We start from the raw sequence: 16,056 nt of genomic DNA on the forward strand, positions 1-16,056 counted from the left end.
TCCTAGGTGGTAACTAGCATCCTTAAATAGGCTGAAAGGAGCCATCTAGGCCAGACAAACAAAGGGTAAAGAAATCAAATGGGTAAATGGGATGCGGCAGCAAGAGGATTATTTGTCAGCTTGCAGAATGACTCCAACAAAACCATTACTCTTCTGTAGCAATTTCGGCTGTATGCACATTCGGCTGCAGACTACAGCAAAAGGAGAACAATTTGTTTTTATTCTGTTTCCCTTGTCAAAGGAATTCTTTCTTCCTCCCACCACAGATAGCTTTTGCAGAAACCCTAGAGAGGCCTCCTTTTTTCACAGTGACAGCAGCCAGGAGCTGCCTGCTGCTGCCAATAAGCAGTACTTGGAGGACTTCTGACATGCCAGAGCAGAGGTGGGGTTTAATTTTAATTTGATCAAAAGTAGTTGGGATATCTCCTCAAACTGTTTTTGTTGGTCCCTGAATATTGCTTTTCTTACAAGTAAGCTTGGAGTTGCAGTGGTTTTTTCAACAATGTTCAACAGCTTAGCTTTGTTAGTAAAAGAAGGCTTGGAAAGAGATTTGAGAAATATTTCAGTGGTGTAAATTCATCATGGATTCAGGCTGTTTTTATTAGACCAGCTAACTAAAGTAACAACTTCAATATGACTAAAGCTATCATCAGTATGAAGAAGAAAAGAATGAACAAGGAGCAAACCACTGAAAATATGTACCTTGATTATAAAGAAAAATCAGTAAAACATCAAGTAATTAAATGGACTGAACATCAAGTACATATCAGTTAATAATTATCAAATAAAAATATTATAAACATCACTGGATCTAAACTAGATCCCTGACGAACCCCAGTCAAAATGATCTGCTAACCTAACATCAATCCACTTGTTTGCAGGTGTTCAGCCAAGTATGTATCCACCTAATGTAGTCTTATCCAGTAGTCCCATCCAGCCCATGTTTCTCTAACTTTCTAAAAATTTTTCTAACTTCTCTAAGGGGGCTGGGCTTGATGATCTCCCGAGGTCCCTTCCAGCCCTGATGTCTATGAAAGCTAAAATGTCATGTTGAGAGTATGTCAAAGGTCTTAAAGTCCAGGTGTATTATCCATCACATTCTTCACATCCCATCATCCACCAAACTAATTACATTGTCTAATAAAGGAATCAAGTTGGTATTATTTGTTCCTTACAAGTCTGTGTTGGCTGTTGATGATCATCCCCTTATCCTCCAGATATTTACAAATGGAAAGTTTTATAATTTGTTCCAGTAACTTCCTGATATTAAAGTCAAGCTCACCAGTCTTTAACTGTCCTTCTTTTTTCCCTTTGTAAAGGTAGGTGCAATGCTACTAGCTCTTCTCCCAGCCTCTGGGACCTTGCCTGTAATCCATGGGTTGGCAAATACTATAGCCCATGGCCCGGAGACTTCTTTACCCAGTGTCCACACACAGGACTTTTAACAAACTGTTAGAAAATTTAAACTGGGGAGTCCTGGTAGAATTAATCCAAGGGGGTTGAAGGAACTGGGTAAAGAAATCTCAGGGCCACAGACCTGAGTATACAGGAATCTCAGGCTGTAGTAGTCCTATAAACCTTTTCAGATGTGAAATTCACTTTTTTGGGGCTGTGATGATTTTTTCCAGCTCTAAATTATTACCCAGGTATTTTTCTGCCAGATAATCTTAGTTGAATTATCAGAAGCTTTTTTTTTATATGTAGTTTATTAAAATTTGGTGAAGATTGGAGCAAGCTTCAAGCAAATTCCAGCTGTGCATGTTCTCTTAATAGCTCATTTGCTTGTTGAGCCAGTGGACCCAGTTTTCCTGGTCTGTCCTTGGATTTCACATGGTTGTAGAACCCCTTTTGGTTGTGTTTAACATCTTTTGGCAGTTAGAATTATTTTTTTTTGCCTCTGCTTTTCTGCATTGTTTTCTCCATACACATTCATGCTATTCCTTTGTACACTTCCTTAGCGACAAGCCCTTCCTTGCATTGCCTGTACATGCCTCTTGATTTTTAGGCAGTGAAGCTCCTTGTGCAGGCACCTTGCTCCCTGCAGTTTTCTGTCAACTGTGTTGGATTAATTTATGGGAGATGATTATATTGAAATGTTTTTGTTAGAACGTTTATATGCTATATCTGGTTTCTAAACTCATGAACAATAAAGCAACTGTGTAAACAAGGCTGTAACTCTTGCCTTTATCTCCAGTGGTGATTTAAAAAGAAATCTTGAAACCACCAAGCCATAGCAAGATTAGCTGCTTTCTGGGGAAAATTGTATTCATCTGGATAATGTATATGGCCTGAGGAAATGGCTAGAAATTTGAAACAAAAATCTCTCTCGTGGGGCAGCATGAAGCTTTGATCTGCTTTTTCGTTGCTATTTTCTGTGAGACTGAACTGGGACACTGCAAAAGCAGCAAACCTAAGTGTGCTAAGCTGGGAAGGGACAAATGCTTACACCATGGTTTGGGTTCACAGAATGACCGGGTGCGGTGGGGAAAGCATGCTGGCAGTCTAAAGAGAAGGTGAATAAGGAGTTCAAATTAACAAATAAAACACAAAATGCCAGTCCCTGGGGTTTAGTGTGAGTTCCTGATAAAAACTAATTTGGATCCTGACTCCTGGTGCTAAGTGGCTAAGGGGACTGCTTTAAAAAACCCAGTAAACTTGATTAAATAAACTCAGTAAGAGAAATTGATCTTTTTATAATATATGACAAATGGTTAAGGAATAGTTCATTAGGGTACCAGTAGAGCATAAGCAGATGTTGAGGTGATGGCTGGACATGATAATGAGGATGGATAATTTGATTGAGGGATAGAAGCCACCTAGAGAAATCTGGCTACAGATTGTTGCAGCCGGGAGAGAAGAGAAGCGGTTAAAATGACTTCATGTAGCAGACGGGTGTTAAAGTTAATGAAGACTTCCATGCTATAGACCAACGGTTCCCAAATTTGGTGGGGGGGGGGGGAGCCGGGCTTTGTGCTCCAGCCTCAGTAGCTGCTGCTGGGGTGGGGGGTAGGGGGCTGCGGGCTCTGGCCCTGGGGCACAGGAAGAGTGCTACGCATTGGGAGTGAGGGGCACTGGCAGGGCCAGAGGGCTCTGGGTCAGAAGTAGGGGGCACCTGTGGGGGTGGGGGGGGCTGCAAGTGGCCATGCTGAGGAAATGGGGTTATAAATGGGGTCATGCTGAGGAAAAGTTTGGGAAGCAGTGCTATAGGAGATCCTTCTAGTCAAGGAACTTGGGTAGTTATCTGCTGTGAACTGCTTTCTTTACTGGAAAATAAGTATTTCTATGGCAACAATTTATTCCTTATAAGTAATATCGTCCACATTATGTGATCTGGGGTTGAAAGAGCTGATTGATGAGGGAAGAGACAGCTGTTCATATGCATTTATCTTCAGTAATCAGTAGGAGTAATGAGGTTTTGTGTGTGGACTGTTGTATGATGTCACTCACAGAATTTAATAGCGCCTCTGAGAGCTATCTGAGAATACGTGTAACATCCGAGGGGGTAGATCTTGGAAAGCTCTTGGGAGGTACATGTGAAATCCTGGAATGGATCATGAGTTAAAAAATGGCACTGGGTATTCTGCTGCTAGACCACAGCTTTGAATAGCAGGTGAATACTGAGTACAGTTTAAGATGCTGGAAAAATTTAGCTAGGTTGCGCTTATTTTGTGGGATATTAACATTTAACCATGACAGGCAGTCAAAATTTTCATTTTAATCCTTTCCTGAGGTCACTTCATTGTCCACATCACCACACTGGTTCATCTCACTTTATGCAAGTGTTAATTTTACAGGGCCAATGGTGGTAAAAAAACTTCTTAACAATGTGAATCAAATTAACTGCAATAGATATTCAGAGGGGGAATAATCCCCCGTGTCGTATATAAACAGAATCTGCTCTTAGCTACCCATTCCCCAAATGCCACCTTGAGAACAATACTGGAGTAGGTTTTACAGACAACTTAAGATTTCTTTTCAAATGTAAGTATAATTATCTGAAAACTTAAAGGTCATCAATGGGGGAAAAAAAAGAAAATCAACCCAAATGAGTAAGTGTCACTAATGTTATTTCCTACACCTTCTGGAGATTTTATTAAAATACTGGCTTTGAATCCATGTAATTTATGAGGTCTGACAGGATCATAGCTTGAGGTGATATGATCACATAAAAGGATTAAGTGTTCAGTAGATGAGGAAAGTTGCCAATATAAAAATGTGAAGAATAGAGATGTAACAAGGGAAGTTATAGTTTCATAGTTAGGGGGTGGAAGGGACCTTACAGATCATTGGGTTCAGCCCCCCTGTACGCGGGCAGGAAAGACTGCTGCATTCAACTGATCCCACCAAGATGGGCGTCAAGACATTTTTTGGAGATCGCCAGGGTGGATGACTGTACCACTTCTGGGGGGAGCCTGTTCCAAACCCTTGGCAAGTAGGCTTGTAAAGGTTTTCTTTGTCTAGCCTGAAGTGATCTTCAGTCAGCGTGTACCTATTACTTCTTGTCCTCTCCTGGCAGTCCTTGGTGAATAGCTGCTTCCCCCAAACCCTGCTGTATGACTCTGATATACTTATAGGCTGCAACCAAGTCCCCCCTGAGCCTTCTCTTCTCCAGGCTGAAGTCCCAAGTCCCTCAGACTCTCCTCATACGTCTTGGTCTCCAGGCCTCTAATCACGCGTGTGGCGCTCCTCTGGACTCTCTTGAGCTTCTCCACATCCTGCACAGAACTGGGCGCAGTACTTCAGTTGTGGTCTCATCAAGGCTGAGTAAAGTGGGAGGATATCCTTTGCCTTGCTCGAGATGCCTCAGTGGATGCATGCCAGAGTTCGGTTAGCTCTGCCAGCTACAACATTGCAATGGCAACTCATGTTCATTTTGTTGTTGGTCATGACACCCAGGTCTCGTTCAGCTGTGGTGCTGGCAGGCAGAGCACTGCCGAGCCTGTAAGTGTGTTGTGGGTTATTTCTCCTCAGATGGAGCACTTGTCATTTCATACAGAGAAATGTAATCAGGTTGAGGTCTGCCCACTTCACGAGCCTGTCCAGGTAGGTCAGCCTGTATTGCCAGCTGTCTTCAAGCGTTACAGCATTGCTCCATAGCTTGTTGTCATCAGTGAGCTTTGCCAGATTGCTTGTGATACCTGAATCCAAATTGTTAATGATTGTGTTGAAGAGCACTGGTCCAAGTACTGACCCGAGGGATGCCATTGGTCGCCGTCTGCCATGATGACTCAGTTGTGCCAATCAGTACCCTTTGGGTCCTACCACGGAGCCAGTTACCTAGCCACCCGACCATGAAGTAGTCCAGACTGCATTTTCCCAATTTGACCATGAGGCCATCATGGGAGACCAGGTCAAAGGCTTTTTTGAAGTTCAAGTATATGAAGTTCTATAACGAAGAAATATTGTTTTCTTTGGGAGAAAAAAAGATTTCTTGGAATTTTATAGGAAGATTACCAAGCATCAAAAAAGATTCATCGTTTTGTAATAACTGGTAAAGAGTAAAATGTTACTGAAGGAGCAATGGCAAACGCATTCAAAATGTATTGGATTTGGAGATTCGGCCACTGAATTGAGCTGAATTTCTGCCGAATCGAATCGGGGACCAAAGCTTTGCACAGTCCTAACAATTATCTGTATCTGCAGGAGAGATTGTACGGGGTAACAGTCTTAATTTGAAACCAGGGAAATTTAGGGTGGGTAGTAGGAAGAACTTTCTGCAAGTGGTTAATCAGTGGAGCAGACTACTGAGACAGGCATAGACATTTTGAAGAGTAGGTCAACCAAGCTCTTGGCTGGGATAGTTTAATGAATAATGATCGTACCTGAGGTGGGTGGGTTTGGACTAGGTGACCTGGAAGTCCATTCCAGTCCTGTTTATTTTTGATTTTCAGTTATTCACGGCGTGCTGTATTTTGTAAGATAATTTCATTGAGATAATGGATTGGCTCATTAGTTACTTTACAAGTGCACTAATATGAAGTAGCACCTGGAATGTCTGTCTTTGAAGTGCGTTCAGTACAAATGAAGTAAATTTACACGTTAGAACTGCATGTATTGAGACGGTACTGTGCCTGTATTTTGATGCTGTTGGCATGTATGCATTTCCCTTTAAAATTCTCAGGAGCTGGGTTTCCATACTAAGCATTTTTATTGACTTGTGGTCTCCCTTCACTCCCTTAAGGCTTAATCTTCATTTATCTCTTTAGAAAAGTAAGGAGTTTTGCAGTGCTGTAGGACATTAGGCTCCTGAACTGGTCCATTATGTTAACTTGCCTGCTTTGGTTTGGGTTAGAGTATCTTTTGTTAATCTCCAGCTCCAGAGCTGGGTTCCTGTCCAACATGAATTTGTTTCAAGGCTAGTGTTATGTGCCACAGTGCCAAGTGTTCAAGAATAATGATTGATGCTATTTGGCATAGCTGACTTGCTTTATGGTGTACACAGTCATAGGAATTAAAGATGGAAAACATTTATTACATTACTGTACCTATCTTCTGCTAAAGCAAGAGAGCTCTTTACCTAATATTTCCAAGCGTTTGTCCAGTCTAATTTTAAGTTTCCAAAGTGATTTGGTTTACAGTGTTTCCCTAAGAAAACTTTTCCATAGTTTAATAAATCTGTCAGGAAGGGGTTTTTCTATTTTAAACTAAATTTTCCTCCAAAGGGGTGGAGGGTTGGGGGACATCTGATTGCTTGTAATTCTCAGTTAAGTTTTACTTAATTTATGTCAGCTTGTTAGAGTTACCTGTCATGACACTGGGTCCCAAAGTAATTTGTCAGTCAGTACTGAGGCTCTGCACATGCATTCGCAGGCTTTGAGTATATGAGGAGTGAGGTTATGTGGATATCTAGGGCTCTAGCTTTCCATCAGTTGTTTCCTATTGCAGCTGAAGATAGTGCTTAGAATCCTTTCCTCCCCAGACTTCAGTACGCTGCTCTCTGGTCCTCTCTTTATTGTGATCTTGGCTAGTTGGCACATAATTATTGTATTCACTCAAATCCAAGATGAGGAATTTTCTACATTCTCCATTGGGGGTGGGGAGGGAAAGGCCCCTTGTCTTGGATTTCAGTACAAGGCTGAGGGGCCCCTGGCTGGGGCAATAGACAAAGCCACAGTAGCTTCCTGTCCCCACCTTCCACCTGCCCTTTGTGGCCACTGCCTCCTTCCTCCCCTGCTTCCTGTCAGACATGGCTATGGCTTCAGTTCTGGCTCCATTTCCTCCCTGGGGCACAGAGTACATGGAAACGCTGTTCCTTGTCCAGCCAGCCAGCTTCAGCCCCAGAATGCTGTTGCATGGCCCCAAAATGCTGTTGCACTTTTCTGTGCTCTGGGAGGGAATAAAACTGGAGCCATATCTAATGAGAGGGAGGTGGGCAGAGGTGGTGGGGATCATGGGGAAGAAGGGGGCAGAGGCTGCAGGGAGCAGGTGGGGGCACGGCAGCACTGGGGGGCAGCCACAAGGGGGCAGATAGAGGGGTGCAGGCACTCTGGAAGTGTAGACTACAAGGGAAAGAAGTGGGTGGGTGCCCCCGTGCTGCTGCTTTCCCTGCTGTAGCAGTGAGGAGGGCAGATTTAAGATGATCTTCCGATAATTAAATTGTATGCCTGGAAAATTACAACAAATATATAACTATTTGGGGGTGGAGGGTTATCTTCTTAAATTCCAAGTCATCTTGGATTCGGGTCAATCCAGGAACAGAACATTAGAGTTGAGTTGTAGCACTTGTAACTGCTTTTAGGGGGCTCTGTCTACACCACTGCATGACTGTACCAAACTTTCTCTGTTTGTTGTATTTATAAATTTTCACTTGATGAGTCTGAAAGATCAGATTCAAGAAAAGACTGTAGGCTTGTGTGAAGCTTAAAAGCTGCCATTGTTGATTCAATAATGATTAAAAAATTCCAGTGGGTAAGGAAGATAAAGAAGCACTCAGGAGACAGACAGCTGCTCACTGGGGGAGGTGGTGGAAGTAACTTCCCCTACAGGCGGGGGGGTGTTCCAGGACCTCTTGGATGAGTAGATGAAGGTTATGGAAATGTAATGGTGCCTTGCATTTCAAGACCGTGTATTACCTTTTACCTGCTTATTGCATTTTCTTCTGTTCCCAGCTGAGCCATGTCTTATGCCCACTGTTCTTTCTGTTTTTTCCTAGTTGTGGCGATCTATGATTACACAAAAGACAAAGAGGATGAGCTCTCATTTCAGGAAGGTGCCATCATTTATGTCATTAAGAAGAATGATGATGGTTGGTATGAGGGTGTCATGAATGGAGTGACGGGGCTCTTCCCAGGGAACTATGTGGAATCCATCATGCATTACTCTGAGTGAAGACTACATGACAGAGAGCTGCATCTCACACTGCAGGAACTGTTGGGGCTCCCCGGACCTCCCCCAGCCTGTGGGGGCCCTTCCAACTGAACTGAATGAAGGATAATTGTAACAGAACCACTTTTTTGGCTTTTTTTTCATTATAAAAAAAATAGTGATTTGAGTTTTTTGAACAAATGGCTCTTCTGGCAGCTGTAGCGAGCCTTCTGACTTTGAATAAGCTGACCCGTTCAGGTGTAGATACTGGAGATGTAACGAACTTGTTGAGTAGCTGATACTTTACTCAAATTCAGACTGATTCAAGCAGGATCTGGGATCTGTCTCAGGAATACTGTATGCCCCTGTGATATAACCCTGGCATTAGTGCTTGGCTCTAGGACATCCTGGATGCCAGTGGTAAAAGGTTAATGGCCAGTGGACATCCTTCCCTTTTTGTACACTACACTTGAGTGCAGCTGGACAACATTCACGTGCTAGCAAACATTTGGATTTGTACCCAAAGCAGTTCACGTATCTGACTTCCAGATGGTTCGTTACATCTTTAACATGAACACGTCTCCAGCTGCTCTGCACTTGTAGACTGATGCAGGGGCACACAGAGCTGGCTTTGATTCACGTACCTTTAAGTTTAGCTAATTAAAATGGATGCAGCCAGACCTTTCCCTCACCCTCTTCCATTCCCTTAATCTTAGTTATTTGAATGCCACAGTTTTTTTTAATGCACTGGTGTAAATGTTATCCTTTGCTGCAAGTTCCCAGCCTGCTGGTGCTGCAGATTGAACTGAACATGTGTTTGCAGTTTTATGATGAAGGGAAAATTGAATTTACCTGGCCCTAGGAGCTAGAGGATCACTCTAGGGGGACAGGGTCTAGGGTTGGAAATTCCTGATGTATGCTTGCACTGGAGGCAAGTTATTCATCCCAAATGCTCAATATCATGCACAAATTTCTTTTAAAAAATGAATGAGGTATTGTAAATTGGCCATTAGACTTGATTTCTAGGTTTCAGTCTACACTGGGAAATCCAGTGTAAAGGCAGGGCAAGCAGCAATTGCTGTTATCAGTTCTGCTGCCAAAATCTCTTTGGTGGAAGTAAAAAGGGCTGCTCTGTTTATTGGTTTCCCACAGAAAGCTGAGCAGTAATTGGCAGTTACCTTAGCTCTTTCATAGCTGTGCCTATCCAGGTATGAGTCAACCTCCACTAAAGGTTTCCTGTACTTTTAATAGTTTACTTTTCACCCATTTTCAGCTGTAAAGGCCATTACTTGAGTCTGCTTAATGTGTGCAAGTCAGTCACTAGGAAGGACTTAAAAGGTGAGTGCTAGCTGTTCATTAATTCAGCAAACAGATGTAACTGGCTGCTGCAAGGCAGCTGGTTTCCATCCAGGTCAGGCATTGTCCTGGACTTTGTTTGTAGCCCTGGTCAGATTCCAGTCAGCATGAACAGTAGCTTAATCATGTCTGGATAAGGCTGCAGCTGTCAGCTAAGGCATGAGTGTGAAATGGAATATTGTAGAGAGCAGTAGAGAATATAACTCCTGAGGCTGATTTTGCTGCCTTATTAGCAAAAATATGTATAATTGAGCCAGTTCTGTAACTTGGTAGTGCAGCAACTTGCCAGAAATGGAGGTTCAGAGCGAGCATAGATTCTTGGATAAGATGGGGAGCACTGCTGTGTGAGGGGGGGAGCAGGGAGGCAATGAACAGTCTGTGCCATTCTTCCTTATTCTTGGGCTGTGAAAGCTCCATGCCGTATCGGATGACTCCGATTGCAGGCCCATACCCTACAGGAAGACTCTGGTGCGCATGCAGGCACAGGCCTCTTGCAGCTGTGTGGGACAAACCCATTTCCAGGGGAGGCTGAAAATGCTTAACCCCCAGATGGCTGCAGCTTTGGAGAGGCTGGGCATCCTCTCTATTCTGGTCAGGGCTGCCTTTTCTTCCCCCTGCCTCTTGGGACATACTCATTTATAGTTGGGACTTAAGCTGAGACACTATCATCCTCCTGTCAGGAAGCTGCTTCACTCAATTACCCCCTCTGCCTGTCTGCCACAGAAATAGTGCCATTTATTCAGTTTCCCAGCCTGGTCACTGCAGCCTGAAAAGGCTCACTTGATCTTGTTGCCAGCACATGTGCTTTGCTCCTTCTCTCACTTTTCCTGCCCCTCTGGAAGGGGGACAATTATGTGTCATTCAGGATTAGAAATGATGGTACTGATCAAAAACACTTCCTCTCTGGAGTTTTTGCCCTGTAACCAAACTCATGAAAGTGGCTGTTATCAGAGCCCTCGGCCCATCATTGACCACAAGATGAACATGAGCCTGCAATGTGATGCTGCGGCTAGTAAAGCGACCAAAACGCTGGCGTGCATCCATAGATGCTTCTCGAGCAAATCCTGGGACGTCATTCTCCCTTTGTACTCAGCCTTGGTGAGGCTGCAGCTGGAGTACTGTGTCCAGTTTTGGGCTCCACAATTCAAAAAGGATGTGGAGAAGCTTGAGAGAGTCCAGAGGAGAGCCACGCGCATGATCAGAGGTCAGGAAAACAGATCTTACGATGACAGGCTGAGGGCTCTTTAGCCTGGAAAAGCGCAGGCTCAGGGGTGATCTGATGGCCACCTATAAGTTTATCTGGGGTGCTCATCAGGATCTGGGGGAACGTCTGTTCACCAGAGCCCACCAAGGGATGACGAGGTCGAACGGTCACAAACTCTTGCAAGACGGTTTCAGGCTGGACATAAGGAAGAATTTCTTTACTGTCCGAGCCCCCAAGGTCTGGAACAGCCTGCCAGCGGAGGTGGTTCAAGCACCCACATTGAACACCTTCAAGAGTAAATTGGATGCTTATCTTGCTGGGATCCTATGACCCCAGCTGACTTCCTGCCCTTTGGGCAGGGGGCTGGACTCGATGATCTCCCGAGGTCCCTTCCAGCCCTGATGTCTATGATCAGTAGCCTTGTAAGCGTTCTCCATTGGAGCTACCTACCTGGACAGTTACCGAGCCTCGGCTACGGGGTTAGTTCCTGCGCCTCTGCCGCTGTGGTGGGATATCATGAAGTTCTGAAGGGAACAAGCACGTAGCCTACAAAATCTGACAGGTGGAATAGGGCTGCTCGGCCTCGGAAGTGGGAAACGTGCTGCTTTCCAGGGAAGTGACTTGGACTGAGGGACGTTTTGTCTGCATCTTGCTGAGAACACGTGAGAGCTTGCTTATGTTGCAGGGCATTTCTGGATCACCTCCTGCTGGTTTTATGCTTTATGCAGCACTAATGTTGTAAAGAAACTTGTTGGGTTTTATGCATATTTTTTATTTTGTACAGTTTTGAACTCTGTAGATTGTCTAGGGATAATTCTATGTTATGATCATAGACCAGGCCCAAAGTAATCAGATTTTGTATGTAATGTTACATAGACTGCATGCTATTAAAGTCAGTGAGGGTCGTGTTTTCCATTTTTATCCTGGATAATAATCCCCCCAACCTATTTTCCCCTTTTATTTAAATATTTACTTTAAAAAGGGGTGGGCTGGGAGAAGATATTCAAACAGATGAAGAACTTCTCCCACTGCATCCTGCTATCAACACTAAAATGAGGATGCTAAAAGTTAGGTGCCACTTGATCATGGTGTTCTCTTGTGCACAATGGGGGGGGGTCACACCAGATTAGCCCAAAGCATGCTGTAGGGTCAAAATAGTATCCCTCCCTTACTTCCTCTGTTAAGGTGTTTGTTTTTAGTTTTTCATCAAAATTCGGGAGGGTTTCTGCAGGTGATTTTGTTTAATTAACATTCAAGTTTGAGAAGAATGAAAACATAATGTTTCACAGGGATGAAGATATTAAATATATTTTATATAAAACAATGGTGAATGAAATGCACTGTGCTAGTCTGCTTAACGGAGAAGAGAGGAGAGCCATTCTGTTGCCTTGATACTAGGGAAGGAGCGGAGTGTGGAGGGAAACACTTGTTACTGTAGGAACGGCAGGCAAGGTTCATTGGGTAGATGCAAGATCTTTTATTAGACCAAATAAATTGTTGGAAAAAAGTTCATTGCAAGCTTTCAGGCACAAACACCCTTCAGGCATTTGGAGACTCTGTTGCTGTTATGAGTTCCCCAACCAACAACCCTTACTGCAGGAGCTGTCTTTGTGTCCAGTTTCTTTGCATGTCCGAGAGGTGCTGGTTGGTTGGTTTTTTACATCCCCCAAGGGTGTTTGCAGCAGCTGCACTTTGGGAGCAGGGCAGGCAGTGCTGAGGCTGTGCTCCCTCACACATTGGCTTGTGTGCCTGCCTGTCTCGGCCACTGTCAGGAGGCATGGCACGGAGCAGGGAAGGCTGCTTGAGGCATTGCTGGTGTTGCAGGAAAGCAGAAGTAGCTACATGGGCAACAAAAGAGAACACTTTTTGGAAGTATCATTTTCCCAGATCATTTGAGGAAGGGGTAGGGTCTGCAAGGCCATGAGGTGACTGCACACCTGGTGAGGATATCTCAGCATGACCCTTTAGGAGCAGAGTGCAACTCCTGCCCCAGCGAGACATCCCTCTGTGAGGAGTGATGCTTTGCAGTTCAGGTAAACAGCTCTGGGCTTGGTTGCTTATGTGAACCATTGGAGTTCCCCCAGCCCTCTCTTCCCTCTCCACCAAGTGCCCCACTCTTGGTAGGGCTGTAATTAGTGTCATGGTTTGATAAGTTAGTTCTCCCCCCAACCCTGCATCCTGCTGCCACTACCTTGTTGGGCACCTTTCTCTGTGGTGGTTCCCATGGCTCCTCCTTCCGATCGAGTACTTTTCCTACAAGGGTCTGACAGATGTGCCCATCATTTTTGTGTGCTCCAGCTTGTTAGTGCTGCTGAAGAGAAGTGGTTCGGCTGAGCTCTGCTTGGCTTCATGCAGGGAACAGTTGCCACCCAGTGTCACTTGCTGTTCATAGGGGTCCTAGTAACAGCAGGCCAGAAGTTATAGGGAAAAACCTAAGGTTCATCTGCATTGGTTTGCCATGCTGGCACTTGTGGACATGCGAAGTGGCTGCCTTCTTCAGGAGGTTGGGGACAGCTGCTTTCTGAAAGGTGGCAGCTCCCACCTGGGGCTTTCCTAGTTTGGAGGTGAAAGCAGGGGCGGGGAGAGCAGCAGTATTTTTTTCAAAGGATTGCTTCCACCTCAGCTCAGCCTCTGGGTGATGCTGGAGGCAGCAGTGGAAGGAGATCTTCCTGGTTACCCTGCTTCCTAGGGAAGAAGCCTGCAGATGAGGCATAGGGGAAAACAGATGCTGTCCTTTGTTCTTAAGTGTCACATCAGGCTTCAGTGTCTCCAGCCTAAACTGCCTGTTGGTGAACCTGGGCTCCAGGAGTCTTAGGAGCTCCCTCCTGCATAGTGGTTAATTGCTCTTCTGTTGGGTGATGTCCTAGGGGAGAAGTTCATGATCATGTCTAAAGGGAGTGGACTGCTTCATGTTACCCTGCTGGCCTTGGACTTAAATCAAAGGCTGAACATATTATTGTAAATGTTGGGTTTGCAGGGACTGACAAACAGGAATTTCAGAAGCTACTGCACACAGAGATGACTTGTTTAAAGGCTATTATCCATGCTGGAAGCAGACATGGGTATCATTCAGAATGGGGGTGAACTGCCATTGCTCAGTGATTCTGTTGTTAAACGGTGAAAAGCAGAAGCAAGTACTCCAATATGCCAGTAAAGTACCATGGTTTCTAAGTGGGGATTTAGCAAGTGTTAGGGCAGATTCAGTATTTGGCCACAGCAGGGTGATGACATTACAAGCCATAGGTTGGGGAAGCGATAGGACAAGTGCAGAGAGGTTGCACACACAGAAGAGATCATTTGAAGTAATTCCTGTCTAGTATTTGGAACTGGAAAAGTGTCTGTCACAATCTGAGCAACGGGAGATAGAAGATGGGACATAGTCTACATAGAATTTGCTGTATTTGCGAGGATATTTATCATATTTCCTACCCCTGGGCTATTAAAGAGTTGCACATTTGTGCATAAGACTATATTATATTGTGGGGAAAAAACAGTGCAAGAGGGGGGTTGGTTTGCATAGTAGCTGAAGTCACTGCCTATAGTTATATGGTCCCAGTCATCTGATTTTTATTTTGAAACGACAAGAACAGCAGGGCTGCCTCCTCCCCTCCCCCATCTGATATATTTGGGAAGATACTTGAAAGCTTGCTCAGTGCAGCCATAGCTCAGCAACTGCTATCACAGGAAATGATTCCTAGCCCACAGTATTCTGCTGCATTTGTTTGACACCAGTATGTATACGCCACCTCCACAGCAAAAAGCAGAGCCTGGCTTTGGTGTTGTAAACATGCAGAGTTTGTTAGCAACTTTCCTCGTTGCAAGGCATCTATCACAAAAAAGGTGCTTTGATAAAGCGGTGAAAGCAAAGGCAGTATCCAGTTGTCAAGACGTGCCCTTACAGCCAGCCTCCTGCTCAATACCGGATGGTGACTCTGCTGAAATGTGTGCAGTGCATCCATTCCTGTCTCTCTAATCGATAAACTCCGTGAATTCTACCACTGTTGACTAACGTGGAAGAGCTGAGCTGTGTACAAATTGATTTCCGTTAAAGGGCCTCGTTAAAGTGCTGACACGTCTTCTGAGTTTTTTTGTAAAGAACAAGTGCTTATTTTCACATTTGAAAAGAAGAAGTGTCTTTTGCAATTTGCATGGGCAGGTAGTTTCTATGAATCCTTTGGAAATGTCAGTGTCTAACATGCATTTTCTCCATGCATTTTTTTTTCTTGAAATAGAAACCACCCCATATGGTTTACAGTGAGAAGATAAGCGATTTGTGCTTTTGATTCTGGTACTGATCATGCGGTGGATGTATTCGGAGCCCCCACTCTGACATGGTAAATGTTGATAAATCAGTTACAACACATGCAGGACTCTGGGGAGCTGTGTGCTGCCAGTAATGTTTTATTGTGTGTGCCATTCAAACCACCTTCCAATGAGTGCAGAACATTAAATTTTTAAATTTTTTTAATTGTACTTGGAATTAACTGTTGCTGTGTACTAAACCCTCTTGTTAAAAGTCCTAAATAAAGAACAAAGCACACCAAGTGCTCTGTCATTGTGCCACTTCCATACTGCTGGAGACTAAAATTGCAACTGCTAGCTGTTCTGCTTATAGTAGACATAGGGAGACAGAAATGATACAAATCTAGTGTTTCACTGCTGCCAGCAGGCTCTTGGCTAGAGAGACGATGATTAGTGCAGCTTGATTGCCAATGGTTAAGCCATGTTCCTGTTGTAGGTCATCTGCTGTATGCAGGCTGCAAATCACTTGTGAGGTGTGACTAATGGGATTCGCAGGTGTTTCCTAGTTGGAGTTCTGCACCCTAAAAGAGAACTGCTGTTACAAATTTTCCTTTCGCAAAGCAGCAAAAAGGTCTTTGGTTCAGTCCTTTCTTGCCCCCTTCCCTTGGTGTGGCTAAGGCATTTGTCCAAGGATCACTGAACAGTGCCTAGCAAAATGCACTGGAATAAAACAGCTGTACTGACGGCATGCAATCTGTTAATTTACTTGCCATCCCCTTCCCCTATGGAGAAGCACGTGCTACAGTTCCTGCTCATGGAAGATGGCACTGCACAAACATCAGTTCCTAGCAGTTCTAGCTTGAGGCAGAGACTAACCCAGTTGAAAACAAACCCCAGAAACTCACAGCTCAATGCACAGATGCACTATCTAGGGGGAATTCCAGCTTCTA

The 16,056-nt window shown here is 44.4% G+C and overlaps 1 protein-coding gene across 18 annotated transcripts in view; it reads left to right on the forward strand.

The window, feature by feature from the left end:
- ABI2 (abl interactor 2) overlaps positions 1-15,850 on the forward strand; it is a 108,220-nt gene extending 92,370 nt beyond the window's left edge. For all 18 annotated transcript variants that reach the window (XM_090044802.1, XM_090044803.1, XM_090044791.1 and 15 more), the window contains one exon: positions 8,153-15,850. In XM_090044802.1, coding sequence (XP_089900928.1) covers positions 8,153-8,328 — 176 coding nt within the window. In that variant the 3' untranslated portion in view covers positions 8,329-15,850. The remainder of the gene's footprint in view (positions 1-8,152) is intronic.
- Positions 15,851-16,056: the final 206 nt, after the last annotated feature.

This window comes from Crocodylus siamensis, chromosome 4 (genome assembly GCF_052110815.1).
Source record: "Crocodylus siamensis isolate JL-2025a chromosome 4, ASM5211081v1, whole genome shotgun sequence".
Lineage (NCBI taxonomy): Eukaryota > Metazoa > Chordata > Crocodylia > Crocodylidae > Crocodylus > Crocodylus siamensis.